The 15,725-nt window shown below is 45.6% G+C and overlaps 1 protein-coding gene across 1 annotated transcript in view; it reads left to right on the plus strand.

Moving 5' to 3' along the window:
• Nucleotides 1-13,451: 13,451 nt before the first annotated feature.
• LOC136471791 (thioredoxin domain-containing protein 9 homolog) overlaps nucleotides 13,452-15,725 on the plus strand; it is a 29,020-nt gene continuing 26,746 nt past the window's right edge. Inside the window, exons 1-2 of the mRNA XM_066469542.1 lie at nucleotides 13,452-13,618; nucleotides 13,709-13,981. Of these exons, the coding sequence (XP_066325639.1) occupies nucleotides 13,598-13,618; nucleotides 13,709-13,981 (294 nt within the window). The 5' untranslated portion in view covers nucleotides 13,452-13,597. The remainder of the gene's footprint in view (nucleotides 13,619-13,708; nucleotides 13,982-15,725) is intronic.

Below are 15,725 nucleotides of genomic sequence, written 5' to 3' on the forward strand. Positions count from 1 at the left end.
GGAATATTGGTAGCTCATGCAAAATTTTTATCATGGATTAACTCAGAAAGCCCATGAACAACTTGATGCCACTACTGGAGGATCATTTATGTCACTCACCCTTAGAAAAGCTAAAACTCTTATGGAAAAGATAGACTCTAATCAAGGCTGGTCATCATGCAATATTCAATCATGCAATAAGAGTGAAGAAGTACCAGAAGAGGTGTGTGCACTGTCAACCAAGATGGACGTCTTGTTGAATTGGCTTGAATAACGAGCCAATTACAAGAGAGATCGTCACACCATTCAAGATGTATTCAAATGCTCAAAACACCTGTGGAGAATATTTGGGGGTTGAATTCCCTGAATATCAGGAGGATGTGAATATCGTCATCAATAATTCTGCTCCACAACAACAGAGACAAGAATGAAATCAATAACAACGGTTAAATTACCAAGATAAGTACCTAGGTAATTACTATAATTCTTCTAATTCTAAACAACTATCCTTAAGAGACTTAATCTTAGAACAAGCTAGGATTAATGAGAATAATTCTAAGAAGCTTGCTTTTAATGATAAGGTCCTAGAAAATATAAACACTAAAATGGATAATGTTTCTTCTGCCATACAAGACCAACTTAGCTATAATAAAAAGATAGAATCTCAATTAGCCCAGTTGGTCGCTGCTCTTCCTTTTGCCACTAACCTTGAGATGGTTAATACCATAACCACAAGAGGTGGCAAGTCTACTCGTGATCCACCATATCCGACAAGGACAGGTAAGACACCAGTGGTAGTATAGGAAGAGAAGAAAAAGGACGAGGATGAAAATGGGCCACAAGAGCAAGAGTTACAATGAGATTTCCATGATAGAACCTTCCCACCATTTCCACATAGAAATAGAAAAGCCAAAATGGACGAGCAGTTTGGTAAGTTTGTAGAGGTAATTCAAAAGCTATATATCAATATTCCGTTGCTAGATGCCATACAGGTGCCTACCTACGCGAAGTATCTCCAAGATATCCTCAACAATAAGAGACCACTGCCCTCCACTGAGGTAATCAAGTTAATGGAGAAGTGTAGTGCTGCCATCCTAAACACAGCACCTATCAAGAAGAAGGATCCAGGATGTCCCACTATCGATTGTTCAATCAGGAGCCAGAACTTTGAGAATAATTTATGTGATCTTGGAGCAAGCCTCAGTGTCATGCACAAGAAGGTCTTCAACAAGCTCAACCATTCAACACTCACACCAACATCGATGTGTTTGCAACTAGCTGACCAATTGGTCCGCTACCCTGCATGAATCGCTGAGAATATTCTGGTAAAAATACAAAATTTCTTTGTTCCTATAGATTTTGTGGTACATGACATGCAGGAGGACATGAAGACACCACTCATTCTTGGGAGACCCTTCCTGAGCACTACAAATGCGCACATTAATGTCGGAGCCAGAGAGATCAAATTCCATATTAACAGAAAGGAAGAGCGGTTCGCTTTCAAGCCAAGACCAGAACAATGCTCCAATTTGGAATGACATGAGAAGCAAGTGCAACCGTTAAGGTCTCCATCTTCGGGACCGACTAATGCAACCGTAGAATGAACCCGAATGGAGGAGTCCGGTTCGATGGACTCAAAATTCTGAACCCTCGCCGGGAGGTAACTCGGTAGTTATCCATATTTACTTTTCACATTATATTTTTACTTTGGCATATTTACTTCTTAAAACTTTTATTAGAAAAATGAAATAAACAATTCACATCATGGCATACTAAAAATTCAAGCCCATGTAAATAATTTTTACGGAGCGTAAAAACCCCATAAGAAATATTTACTGTGGTGGCGTAAAAATATATAAAAATGTATATATCATCATTCATCTTCTCATATTTCATAGTTTCACAAAAGTAATTTTGCATTGCATTCTTATACATGTATACGGTAGAAATACAGGCACTGGGACCCATAGACACTTGGGACCCACCACCATCACCTCCATAATCACCATACATCACTTCCATCACCTCCTTTCCCACTCATTTTCACTCTACACTATCTAGAGCACATTCCCACCAAAAGGAGCACTTCACTTACTTAACCGCGAACCAAAGGATCCACCAGGAAAATGGAGATGCCATTTGGCCATGATGTGGGGCCGGCCGGCCTGCAACCTCCCCCTCTATAAATCCCACTCCTTCCTTACTACTCTTAGCCTCTAACACAACACAAAATCAGCTTCTAAGCTCGAAATTCTAGTTCATAAATTTCGTAGTTGAATTTCCTTTGGTAGAAGTAGTGTTGGAGAAAGAAAGAGTGTGAGGAAGTTTGAGTGTGAAAGTAGTGCTAAAATCTTGAGAAAGAGAGGAAGAGGTGCTGCTTAAGAGTGGTAGTGCTGTCCAAATCAAGAGAGGAAATTAAAAAGAATTAGGCTGGAAGTCATGCCAAAATCTTGATTAGAAATTCATTAAGTAATCTCAAACGACTAACCCTCGGATGATTGATTCCAGAACAACTGACTCCTAGATGGCTAACCGCTAACTTTTTATTTTCCTAATCCGTTCCACGAGTTATGTTGTCTTGTGTTTATTTTGCAAAGCTGTACATTTTATAGTTATGCCAAACCGCTGTCGGGTCATCACAAGGACCATAAACAGTTGTTAACTTCCATACTTCTCCATTATGCATACCTATAAAGTTTATAGTTATGCCAAACCGCTGCTTGTCAAGTACGACACCATTGAAAATTGCATTGTTCCAGATAACAAGAATCCCCCCAAAGCACCAATTGAGGGGATGAAATCAAAACTATCAAAATGTCTTGGAGCAAACTTTTGGATGTAAGAAATATCAAAATGCTCTCATTTTCTTTCTTGTAAATAGATCACAGAACAAGAACTTTCCTCAATTTTATCTCTTACTACATCCCATTTTTCCGAAGCATTGATTCCACGAATGTTCCAACAAAGAATATGTCAATTACGTGTGTTCATCGATAAAAACATGTGGAATAAAAGAGAGACCCAAAGTCACTAGGACCATCGGGTGAGAGCAGCACCAATCATTGGTGTGAATAGCTGGAACAATGACAAGCAGACATGCATATCGCCAGATGAGAGCAGGACATAAAAGATTACTACCAGGCATAGGGTTCAGATAATGTTCAAGCAACATAAAGTATCTCAACAAGGAGTTCACACTCCTATGATGCTTGTTACTATGTCGTTTACAATTTTAAGTTTGACTATTTACTTGTGATGCAGAACAGAGGATCCATTGGTGTTGAAATGACGATTACCTGTTTCTTGTATACATAAAGCCTGGCCTCACTCCCATTGTTTGATTCCACCTTGCATTGCGCAAAAAACCCTTGCCTCGCCTCGCAAAGTCTCGAACTCCGCCTCCCCATCGCTTCCCACTAAGGCCGTGCCCATGAAGCGTAAGTCGAGGAAAGGTCACCCGGCTCTGGTCCCCTCTTCCTCCAATGTACTAGCTCTCCCTGCTTCAGAGGAGGCAGGGCTAATGGTGTGCCCTGCTTCATCGGCGGAGGCGGCATCGACGTCTAGTCCTAGGAGAGAGGTGTTCTTGTTGCACTCCCGCCTGCCATCTCCTAGACTGCCATTGCTCTCCTTGTCGCCATCAACAACGATGCTGGTGCCACCGGCAATGATGGTTCCCTCACCACCGCCACTCCCAGTGCGCTCCACTTTGCTGTCGTCGTAGGCTGCATGGCCTCCTCTGTTCTTGCTGGCCCACGTCACAAGCGGGTCTCATGTATCCTCGTGCTCCCACTCACCGTCCGCCGAGGACATGTCCGAGCGCTCTCCGAGCTACATCACAATAGACTTGGAGGACAATCGTCGGCATAGGTACATAACTCCCGTCCCTGAGAGCCAGAAGCTGATGCTACGCACCAGCCGCTATGGCTTGTTGGCGTGCCCCCTTTGCCCACAAAGTGTGCCTCATGGTTGGACACAGTCCTTTGTCAGGGAGCATGTCCTCACTTGGGCCAAGCTCCGCCCACACAGGATGTATGTCGTCGACAAGAAGATTGCCTGGCATCATGCGCTGGCAAGGAACTAGGGCTGGATCATCGATGGGGGAAGCCACTAGCGATTCCGTGCCATGCAGCACCGATTAGATTGGTTAATCGTTTGCCTTCTAAATCTGATCGCTTTCTCCCTTATCATCTAGGCTTGAACTTGTCTTGCATTGTGCAACGATTCCTCCATGGCGGCGTCGCCCCCCGTCGTGCGGCTTCCCACCGGTGGTGCCGGAGAGTCGTCCTATCATCGTTCGCCACCACTGAGCCTGTCTGTCCCCGCACAACCCTCTGGTTCTAAAGTGGGCAAATCTTTAGGCGACGAAAAATACCATAAGTTATTGAAGCATTACCACAAGGTTCGAGCGTTGTTGTGTGCGTTCAGGCTGCACGGCGACATGCTGCGTGGTGACTTGGCGGCCACGCGCACTGCACTTGTCATGGCCCAGCAGGAAGCTGCCCAGGCACAAGAAGACAAGGCGGTTGTGGTGTCCGAAGCCATTCTTCAAGCGGCTACCATAGCGTTGGCCGCTGCCCAGCTTCAGTTTGGTGAGGCAGTGAATGTCCGGGTGGTGGAGCAGGGTTTTTCGCTGGGATCAGATGACAATGAGATCAATGATCTCATCGAGAGCCTCCATCTAGCTGCCAATGGCATCTTAACGAAGCTGAACATGGAGCAGATCCTGCACGCCCGCCTCGACCCTTGATCTATAGGACGTATCAGTAGTACAAGTAGTCATGACTAGGTTTACCTTGTAGATGTCATGTTAATCATTTGTAGTTAGAACTAGTATGAAGTCATGTTAATCATCTATAGTTAGAACTAGTATGTCTTGGTAGTAGTTGGATAACATTGACTAGTGCGATGGCACTGCTCTCCTCTTATTTGCATGTATTTGATAAAATTTGTTGAACTTGCAAGAACCATGCAGCGATGAGTTCATACGAGCAAATCTCGTTTTTCCTCATTTTCCTGTGATGCTTGTTACTATGTCATTTACAACTTTAAGTTTGGGCCCTGTTTTTAAATCTGGGTCGGTGCGTAGGATTGTCCGGCCGCTGAGAAACAACATGGGCCAGACTTTAGTGCACCATGCAAACATGACATATATCAAATGGAACTTTATTTACTCCTCTACTAATTTTTCAAGAATAAGGGAACATAGAGACGGTAGTAAGGTCTGCTGGAGATGCTCTAAGCACCCAATCTTAAAGAACGAGCACCTCACAAACTTGAAGCACCCCCAATCGAGTATGGAGCCCCTGAATAGGAGAGAACCAGATGACTACAAATCTTCTATTAACACAAAATCTACAAGAAGATCTGCAATCATCAAGGTCAAGCTCCTATTCAACGGCAGCACCTTGCAAAGGATTAAGAAGGAGCACCTCGCAAAACTTGCGCCAGCATCTCAGTGAGATGCTTTATATTCCATAATCTTGCTACCTCTAAGGATCGAAGGATGTAGATTTGCATCTCGATGCTCAAGTGCAACAAGATTATGGAATCTAAAGCACTCAATCTTGAAGGCTTTCTACAAATACTAGCATCCCTATGAGGTGCTTTATCTCCATCTTGAACCTCTCATGGCCCAGGCCGTGAGAGTTGCAAGGAGGAAGACAAAGCACCTCTAGACGATGAATAAAGATGATTGGCTCATGAGCGTATGGATTCAAGAGTGTGTGGATTGAGCCCAAGAGGTGCATCTAGACCTAGGTTAAATAGGCCAACCGAAGATGGAGAAGTGCAAGTAATGGTGATGCAAGTAGTTGGGAAATAACTCACGCTGACTCTTCACTCTTCAGTCTGCCCCTCAACTGTTGTGACTGCTTGGATTGGAATCAAATAAAGTACAGAAAAGACCTATCACAACTGCACCAGGCATTCAAGTCTCAAGCACGACAGAAGCTCTTTTTCTTGATTCACTTCTTGTGTCTAGTTTTCCTGCCGCATTCGCTTCAGTCTCATATTTTACTGCGCTTGCAAGAAAGTCTGAATGCGACACATTTCATCTCGTTGGACACTATACAGTATAGAGATGTGAGTAAAACTATTGCCTACGGAGTGCACTCAGTCACAACATTTGTATCAATAGTAGTAGTTTAGTCATGAGTGGCTTTGATCTGTGTTGAACCCAACTCGTCTTTTTTGTGTATTTGATAAGATTGATTGAACTTACAAGAACCATGCCTTAAAGATTATTTTTATTCAGAATTTTTATACTTCATAGGATCACACAAGGTCCGGCCATCTGAAATCTTGACTACCCGGATGACGTGCTCCTGCATTCGCGCACAGGCGCGCACACATGGGTGGCGTCAGCAGCCTATTACAGCAGGGGACGTTGCTTTCAGCCTATCGCATTGACATGATGGGGCGAAGCCCCACCGCCCACCCATGCAAATGTCTTGGTCATGGGGTGGTCGACGGCCCCCAAACTATAGCAACAGAGACAAGGGGCGAGAGGGAAGGTTATACACCTAATGACTTCTCTCTCTAGAGCTCCTGATTCCATCCCAAAGCTTTTGCCTTCCACCCTACTACGCCGCCGGCGCCTCCTACCAGGACCATGGCGGAGCCAACGAGGTCGTCCATCGACGGGGAGGCCCCAGAGGCCTTCCACATTGGTAATCCGCCACCGATAGATACCTCTCATTGGCGTGGTCTCTCACCCACCAGATCCCCCTTTGGAGGTGGATCAACACCGTATCATTGTTCATGATGTTTATCTTCATTTAACTAGAGTATGCGAGCAATGCTTGTCTGTGTGAACTTTTGTTGCACTTTGTATTAGGTGGGTTAAACTTTGTTGAGCGTGGTGTAGCTTAGGTCATTTGGTCATTTTGTAGCTGGTTTCTTTTCACTACAGGTTTCTTTCTGGTTGTCTTTGATCTGAAACTTAATTTGCTAAACATTCATGAGTGCCTTTGATCTTTGTTAAAGCCAACTCATGTCTTTGATAAAATTTGTTGAACTTGAAAGAACCATGCAGCGAGGAGTTCATCTGAATAAGTCTCACCTCAATTTAATGCAGAACAGAGGAGCCATAGCTGTTGACTTTTACTACGAATGCAAGAAAGTCTACCCGTTGCATATTTTAATCTCATAGGACAGTATAAAGGGTCATACTAGCAATCGGTCTTCCCCTCGACTGTTGTGACTGCTTGGATTGGAGTGAAATAAGTACAGAAAAGACTATCACAACCGCATCAGGCATTCAAGTCTCAAGCGTGTCATGGTGGTCAAAAACTATTTTTCTCGATTCACTTCTTATGTCCAGCTTTCCTACCGCATTCGCTTCACTCTCATATTTTACTGCACTTGCAAGAAAGTCCAAATGCAGCACATTTGATTTCGTTGGGAACTATACAATATAGAGCTATGAGTAAAACTATTGCCTATGGCGTGCACTCGATCACAACATTTGTATCAGTAGTAGTACTTTAGTCATGAGTGGTTTTCCCCTTTCGTTGATTAACACTAACTAAAATCATGCTTACAGATGTCAACTAGTTTTAATTTTATTTGTTTCCTTTAGGGATTCAATGAATGTATTCGTATGAAATAGGTTTCCATGTATAACGTGAGATGTGTTGTCTGCATGATTCTTGTTTAGGTAGGCTGGCAGTTCTTCCAGAACATCGGTGAGTTGGTGAAAAAAGAAGACTTAACTGCTCACCTTTTCCTCCCGAGGCGGGTTGAGGGTGCCTAGACCGGTGTTCTGTAGCACATGCTTGATCTTCAAGAAAGCCTTACTCATGATGCCGATGGCCCAATAGTCCCTATCTCCAAAGGGATCCATCAGAGCTTCATCTTGATTCACCACAGGCATGGCGTCATCCCCCTTCACCATGGGCACAGCGTCATCCCCCTCCTGTGCACGCTTCAAAGAAGTCTCGCCCTTCACCATAGTGGTGGCTAAGAGTGAAGTAGGTTTGGAGAAGGCAACCGCACGTTCCTGGCGATTTTAAATCTACAGTGGGAATGGGAGGGCTCGGGGAAGGAAGGAAAACAAGCGGAGTTGTGGAATAGATCGTGGTGGTTAATATATAACTACCACAAAAGGGCCATTGGTGTTTTTTTGGGAACAAAGAGGAGCCATTGGTGTTGAAATGTTACTGCACACGCAAGAAAGTCCGACCTCTATAGGTTTGAACACGTCTGACACACTACACAGACCTTAGCTCACATTACAAACAAGTTAAAGTTGCTGCAAAATTATGACAACATCCATCCAAGAGGAAATTAACATGTCCATAGACAATCAAACAACATTGATCCACTTAAACATGTCATGACAGAGAGATATATCAAATGCAGCTTTATTTACTACTTTGCTAATGACTCCAACTCTGAGAACAAGGGAACATAGGGAAGATAGTAAGGTCTACCAATGATTTCTAGTAGGATGTCACGTCTACCATATAGAATGTAATGTGTAGGGATGACATGAGCTTTTTCTGTTGTCCATGTTATATGCGACGATGGCTCTTTCCACTCTAACCCCAACAAAGAAAACCAAATTCCATTCTAGGTGAACTATAACCGATGTGTAGCATGACTCAAAATCAAAGTAACCCATTTGTTTCTTAGTCTTTCCAAACAACTTATGTAGGCTAATAGTATGCTTCAATGTCCATTTATTAGTAGTACCATAGTCTTCAAGGATTCAGATTAAAAGCTTGGACATATTGCGACAACCAATAGTACATTGACATAAGTGACCCTGAGCTTGATGGATGGAGCGTGAAAAACCACATGGCATGTTAGGAATTTTCCTCCATATCTTTCTCTCCATATCCACAACAAGTATACAACGGTAACCCTCACAGAACCCAATATAGTGCAGACAACCGTTAAGAAACACAGTTGCTGATTTTGAAAATGTCAACTTAGCCTCCTTGTCCCATTTAGATTCCTTAAAGATCCATGCTATAGTTTAGATGGGTAGATGTTCACACCCATGCACTGACCATCCCCCTCCATATATTCAAACACATGGAAGTGTGAGGAGGCTATCGGATCGAAGCCCAATCGAGCTCACCAACAGAATGGATTCTAGGTGGCAATACCTTCAACTTATGGGTTGTCGTATTGCAGACGACATAGCGGTATCCATCAGCCCTAAGGCACCAGCATAGGATGAGGTCATTACAGCAATCTAAGACAACTACATTGTTCATGGTGAAGGGCAAGAAGGACAAAGAGGGGTAAACACTGGTGATGCTGGTGAAGTTTTGTTGGCCATAGATTCCATCATAGAAGAAGCCGGCCATAGTCTAGGGCATCAACTTATGGTTATCCAAGATGAGGCATTTCTAGGAGTGATAGACACATTTGCAACAGAACAAGGAGCAGACGGGGAGGCAACGGAGGATCTTGACAAAGACATCATCCATGAGGCAGGCCAGTGCGTTCCTCTTGTTGGGGGCCTCCTCCATTTTGTCAGTGTGCATGCAGTAGGATGAGAGTTTTCTCAGTAATGAGATCACTGAAGAGGAAATTAATCCAACAAAGATCCATCAGTGAAGTCCACAACTCATATCAAAGTGCAACTTTAACAACCATTTACAATTTTCATGGTACGACCTCATGTAAATTTAGGGTAGCACCACATAGATATATATATAACTCAAACTAGAGTAGCAGTTAATGGAGTTGTAACCATTACAACTCTAGCTAAACCAAGTCTAACCATCACACTTACAATCAGTACACGAGCTCAAAACTTCTTCCATAGGAGACAGACAAAGATTAAGAGGACTACAATTACAATAGTATTGAAGGAGGAAGAGGGTGGAGCAGCTGTTGGGTTTTGAAGATAGAAGTCATCATCATGAGCTAAGGGTGGATTTGAGTTGGTTCTTGACTTGAAGGCAACAATTCCTTCTTCATAGAACCTGTACTTTTTATAACAGACACCACGAAACCTATGAACTTGTTCCTAGCAGTCAAGCTAGTTGTAGTAAACTCCTGGCTCATGGCCATTGAACACAACATAGCAGGGACGACTCATCTCAAATCTACATAGCCCAAATAGGCTGCCTCAGTTTTCATAAGTAGAATGTCAGTGAATAAGTGGTAGTGATCATCATTGGCATCAGTAGCAACATGTGCAGCTTAAATATTAGTGGCCTCAATCATGTGAATGATGGACAAAAACATTGATTTGCTTTCGATGCCTTCCTCTTATTTGAAACCAAATGGATAACTTGGTTGTCAACAAGGAGAAGACACAAAAAGCAAACATATGAGTTGCATCCTAATACATCCAACGGCCATGTAGACATCATTGGCATAGAAATGTAGCCTCAGATATGTTACAAATTCAAAATACCACAAGGACTCACTGGCACCACTGGAGCATACGAAACAAAAATGTAGAATCAAGCAAGCACTGGACACAAAAAATAGTTTAAGGCAGAAGTGAAGGGCCTGTTTGTTTTTCTAGATAGATAGGTATAATCAAGCAAGCACTTGACAATTAACAGGCCTAGTTATACACAGGCATTTACAATAAGAATACTGAACATATGCAGAAAACCAACTAGTGTCACCTCCTAGTTATTTTCATCATCATTGGCCTAACCAGATCTGCAACGCTATAATATTTCTTGTATACCTCATATTCAAGCAAGGACCAAAACAGTGAAGCGACCAGGAAAAGGCAAGAAAGGAGACCTGCTGATCGGATATGTCGCCTTTGTCATGGCACACGATGGACACGGACGCCAATGACACCATGCTCCACTGGGAAGACCCGCCGCCTAGCCTCCAAAAGGATGCCTGAGCCACCACAGCACACCGGAGAACCTCCGCTACCACCGCCACCGCCGCCGCAAGTCCAACGGGCATAGATTTGTTTCCACTTCCAGGGGATATATCCAATATATAGGTCAACCTGTCCACACAGAGAACATATACTACTATAAGGACTCCAAAGACATGTTAACACAACCAGGCGTCTAGCGTAATGGTGAAGACGGTCTATCCTTGCTCTGTGTCCTAGGTTTGACTCCTAGGTCTCATGGTTTTTTTGAGTTTGAATTTATTATTAAACCCCAACGGCAACAAGTGACACGTAAGCCATCAGGTCCTACAGGTCGGATGGAGAAGGGTCCACAAGTGACACGCAAGCCGTTGGGTCCCACAGACCGGATGAAGATGGAGAAAGGTAAGATCCCACAAGTACACGCCGTCAGGTCCCATAGGTCGGATGGAGATGGAGAAAGGTCCCATAGGTACACGTGACACGCAAGCTATCGGGTCCCACAGGTACACGTGACACGTAAGCCGTCAGGTCTCACAGGACGAATGGAGTACGGTCCCACAAGTACACATCGGATGGAGAAAGGACCGAGCAGAGACTTTTATGATGAATTGCCAACGTCCCGGATGTGTAACTACAGGTCCCACACGTACACGTCGGATGGAGAAAGGGTCGTGTGGAGATTTATGATGAAGTTCCGTTCGTTATAGATCGAATATTATTCATCACAGATGTGTAATTAGTTCAATAACGAAGCCCTGGTCGTCATAGTTCTAAATAAGATCGTCACATATGTGTAGGAATAGTCACGTGAGTGATCTGTGACGAAACCATACGCTGTTCTATGACATTTTTTGTGACGATATCTGATTTCATCATAGATAAGGGGGGTTTGAGGATCATCACCAATGATATGTGATGAAACCAAAATATTCATCATAAAAAGCAATTTTATGACGATTTTGGGTTCATCATTAAAATTTTTATCATAAAAGTGGATATTTCTAGGAGCGTCCATGGCCGGCTTGCCTCTACACCTGCGTAGGGGAGACGTGGGGCTCAGCAGGGGCTGCTCCGGCCAGTCGATCGAAACTGCAGTGGCGCGGTGGGGCACCCCCGTGAGCCCACGGCAAGGGCCACCCTGCACAGGACAGTGCCCGAGTGGCACAGTCGGCGGCCTGCTCTGTTCTACAGAGGCGACACATGGAGGAGGGAATAGCAGGGGTGGAGCAGCGCGTGGCCCGAGGCGCCTCCAAGGGCGGCAATGACTTTCCTGTGACGGGTAGCGGATGTGTGGAGGTGCGGCAGCCGCAAAGACCACGGTGGCGTGTCGGACACAGAGGTGTGCGGACGGCGGCGAGCTCGTCTGTGCACGGGTGGCGACGAAGGCACGTGCAGGCAACTGTAGTTCACATGGGTGGAAATATGTGCGGCGCCGACGGTTGAGGATGGGCATGGATTCAACCGCGGCTTTGGATGCATGCGGGATATCGCGGGGCTGGTGAGTGGTGAGGCTGTCGTCCTCGATATGCACCAGCTAGTCGTGGAAGCGTTCGAAAGCAGGATGGAGCGGAGCGGCTAACTATGACGTGTGGTGTGGTTAGACTGTCTCCAATGGTTGTCCCATATAGGCATCCATACCTAAAATATGTCTCGAATGGTACTGTATCCATCTTTAACAGAGCACCTATATGCGAGACACATTTTAGGTTATAGTAAAGGCACAACCTAAATATGAGTATCCTCTCTCCTGGAGACTTATTTGCAGAAAGGGTTCTTTTTTTTGGTTCTGTTATTGGAGAAGACCAAAAATAGGTACGGAATCATTTACCTGTAGCGCTACCCAAACGTGAAATATGTCTTGTATATTTGGGTAATGTTGTTGGAGATAGCCTTATTTGGCACTAGATGCATGTGCCCATCTAACATGGCGGTCATTGTTCGAGCTACCATTTTTGCCATGTACTACATGCACGGGTGATGGATGCACACACAACTAAGCGGCGACGACAGGCGCGTGATGGGGTGGCTCGCCGGCATGGGCGGCCACAATAGCGAAGCAGCGTTCGTGTTCAACTGTAGGGGCGTGGCGTGCGCGGTGAGTAAGGGGTGCGGCTGGGGTGGCCGGCTGCCATGGTGATTCCTCGCCGGATTTTCAGAAACAGAGACCGGCAAGGCCGGCTGGAGATTGGGGATGAAGCTGACAGGTGGGGTCCACCTGTCGGCGGGTGAGAGAGAGAGGCAGGTGGGGACCATGTGATAGGGAGGATGAGAGGATAAGGGGATAGGGGTAGGACAGTCATTTCCTATGCCTTCTCCATGCGGGAAGGATGAGCTGGCGCGTCGCCAAAAGTGACAAAAATGGAGTACTTTGAATTGTTCATGTGGCAAATGTGTAATTGTCATTCTAAAGCTAGCAACTAAAAGAGTGACAACCAGAACGATGGCAAATATGGCAAATATTTAAATTTCCCGAGCGAAAGACGTGCGTGGGATCGCACTAGGCGCACCGATGAGACTAAGTTGGATTGTCACACCAAAATGGTGTCCACTTCTTAGTCTTTTTTTAGTTACGAGAGATTATATCATATAAATCCATATCCTGTATTTGAGGACCAAGGAATAATTTGGGTTTGATAAAATTTCAAGGAAAAAAATCGTAGGCCGGGCCCATCGCCCAGACAACGCAACCGCCTCCGCCCTTCCCCGTTCCTCTCCGCTCTCCGGACTCCGCTTCCCATCCCGATCTCAGCCTGCCGCTGGCACCCCTCCTCTCCTTCCCTCCCTCTACCCGTCGCCGCCGCTGCCATGGACGAAGTCGTCAGCCAGGTAGCCATCCGCCCACCTCTCCTCAATCCGCCCCCTCTCTGTCCTTGCTCTCTCTGAGCGCGGGAGGCGTGCTGGTTTCGGTGGCTGCAGATTTTGGAGAAGCAAGTGCTGTCGGCCGCGAAGGCGGTGGAGGACAAGCTCGATGAGGAGATTGCCGCGCTCGACCATCTCGATCCGGACGACATCGAGGCGCTCCGCGAGCGCCGGATCCAGGAGATGCGCCGCGCCGCCGAGCGCCGCGCCAAGTGGCGCGCGCTGAGGCACGGGGAGTACACCGAGGTCCCCGAGAAGGAGTTCTTCTCCGCCGCCAAGGCCAGCGAGCGGCTCGTCTGCCACTTCTACCGCGACAACTGGCCCTGCAAGGTGCTGCTGCTCTCCCATTCTCACTGTTGTGGTATGATTGGCGCAGTTAGATGCAGATCTCGTGGTAAATTGGCTTTTATTAGGAATGGTGTTTTATTATGCTGTTCGTACTCTTTTTTATCAAGATAAGATCTTTTCATACTGGTCCTAGTATCGTTCCCTTTGGCTCGCATGCGCTGGACTGCTGAAATTTCTGTTGTATCCGAAATATGTTAACAGCCCGCTTAGATTGCTCTGCCCCTAGAGTGAAATGGAACGTAGGCACATTCTTTGAAGTTCATATAAGCAGGTCCCAAGCCCTGATAAAGGAGGAGGGTTGTGTTAGGCTTGGCGAGCCAATGTAAAAACTTAGCCACTAGTATGGAGATGAAACCCAAAAGAATCCCATTGGGGCATAACCCTCTTAGCGATGCGCCATGCCGGGACTAGGGGCTCTTGGTGGGTTTTAACTCTAGCCTACCCCAAATTGCTTGGGACTGACAGGCTTTTGTTTTCAATCAGTTCAGTGGCAGAGCCAGAGACTCAACTTTTTCTTTGTTTTTGGTTGGGTGGGGAGGGGGGTGGGCGCTGTCAACTTAGAAATAGTACAATAGTTATTTTATTTTAGTACAATCATACATGGGATACCCTGAAGGGCGGGCTTGGTGCAAGCGGTAGAGTTTTACCGCCTGTGACCGGAAGGTCCCGGGTTCGAGTCGTGGTCTCCTCGCATTGCACAGGCGAGGGTAAGGCTTGCCACTGACACCCTTCACCAGACCCCGCACAGAGCGGGAGCTCTCTGCACTGGGTACGCCCTATACATGGGATACCCTAGAGCACCTCACCATACTTGTTACAGAGTATTTGGGTATTGCTTTCCTATTTCCACGTTTACTTACATGAATGACCCTGATCTTGTCTGGGAGAGGTTCGTACATCCCATTGTGTTGATCAACTTCATTTATTGACGCATTGGAGGCTTTGTTGTACACATATGTTGGATTATTTGTTAAAAGCCCCATTATGTTTGAATGCACACGTTCAGTGAAATACCAGAAAACTAAGCTGTGAAGATTTAACAATATGAGCTACATTGTTGTTCTAGATAAATTTCATTTGATCTCCTGCCTCATTCTCAGTGTTTTAAAGGTGACTAGGCGTCCAGGCGAGTGCTGGGTCGCCTGGATGCCTAGGCGACAAGGCGCACTGTTTCCCAAGGCGAGCTGGGTATGCCTGGACGCCTAGGCGACGCCTTTAAAACACTGCTCATTGTCCACCATGGCAGTATGGACCACTTAAGTAACATTCCCAAAAGACTAGGGTACCACTGCAATGCTGTTTGTGGCTGATCTGCTGATGTTCCACCAGCATATGGAGTGCTGATTTCCCAGCCATTGACAATTGTTCCCCTCACTAACTCATTTGAGTGAATATATGGACCTTGCCTATGTTCTTATTGGTTGCTGCTGGCACCTCTCAGGCTCTCACTTTGTTCAACATTTTCTGACTTGGTTGATACTTCCAAGGTAGCATAATCGAAAGGTTTGGCCACATCTTATTTGTGTGTTTTTTGGGGGCAAAGGGGCCAAAACAAACATAGATGAGCATGCTAGAGCTACATGTTCAGATTTTCAGGTGGTTACCTCTTACAAGAGGGGGGGGGGGGGGGGGGGGGGGGGGGGGGGAGGTTTACCTAGCAGTAGAGTATGAGGCTGTGGTAGATGAGGCCATAAGTCAATCCCAAATTCTCCTTAAAAACAAAGAT

This window comes from Miscanthus floridulus, chromosome 8, assembly GCF_019320115.1.
Source record: "Miscanthus floridulus cultivar M001 chromosome 8, ASM1932011v1, whole genome shotgun sequence".
Lineage (NCBI taxonomy): Eukaryota > Viridiplantae > Streptophyta > Magnoliopsida > Poales > Poaceae > Miscanthus > Miscanthus floridulus.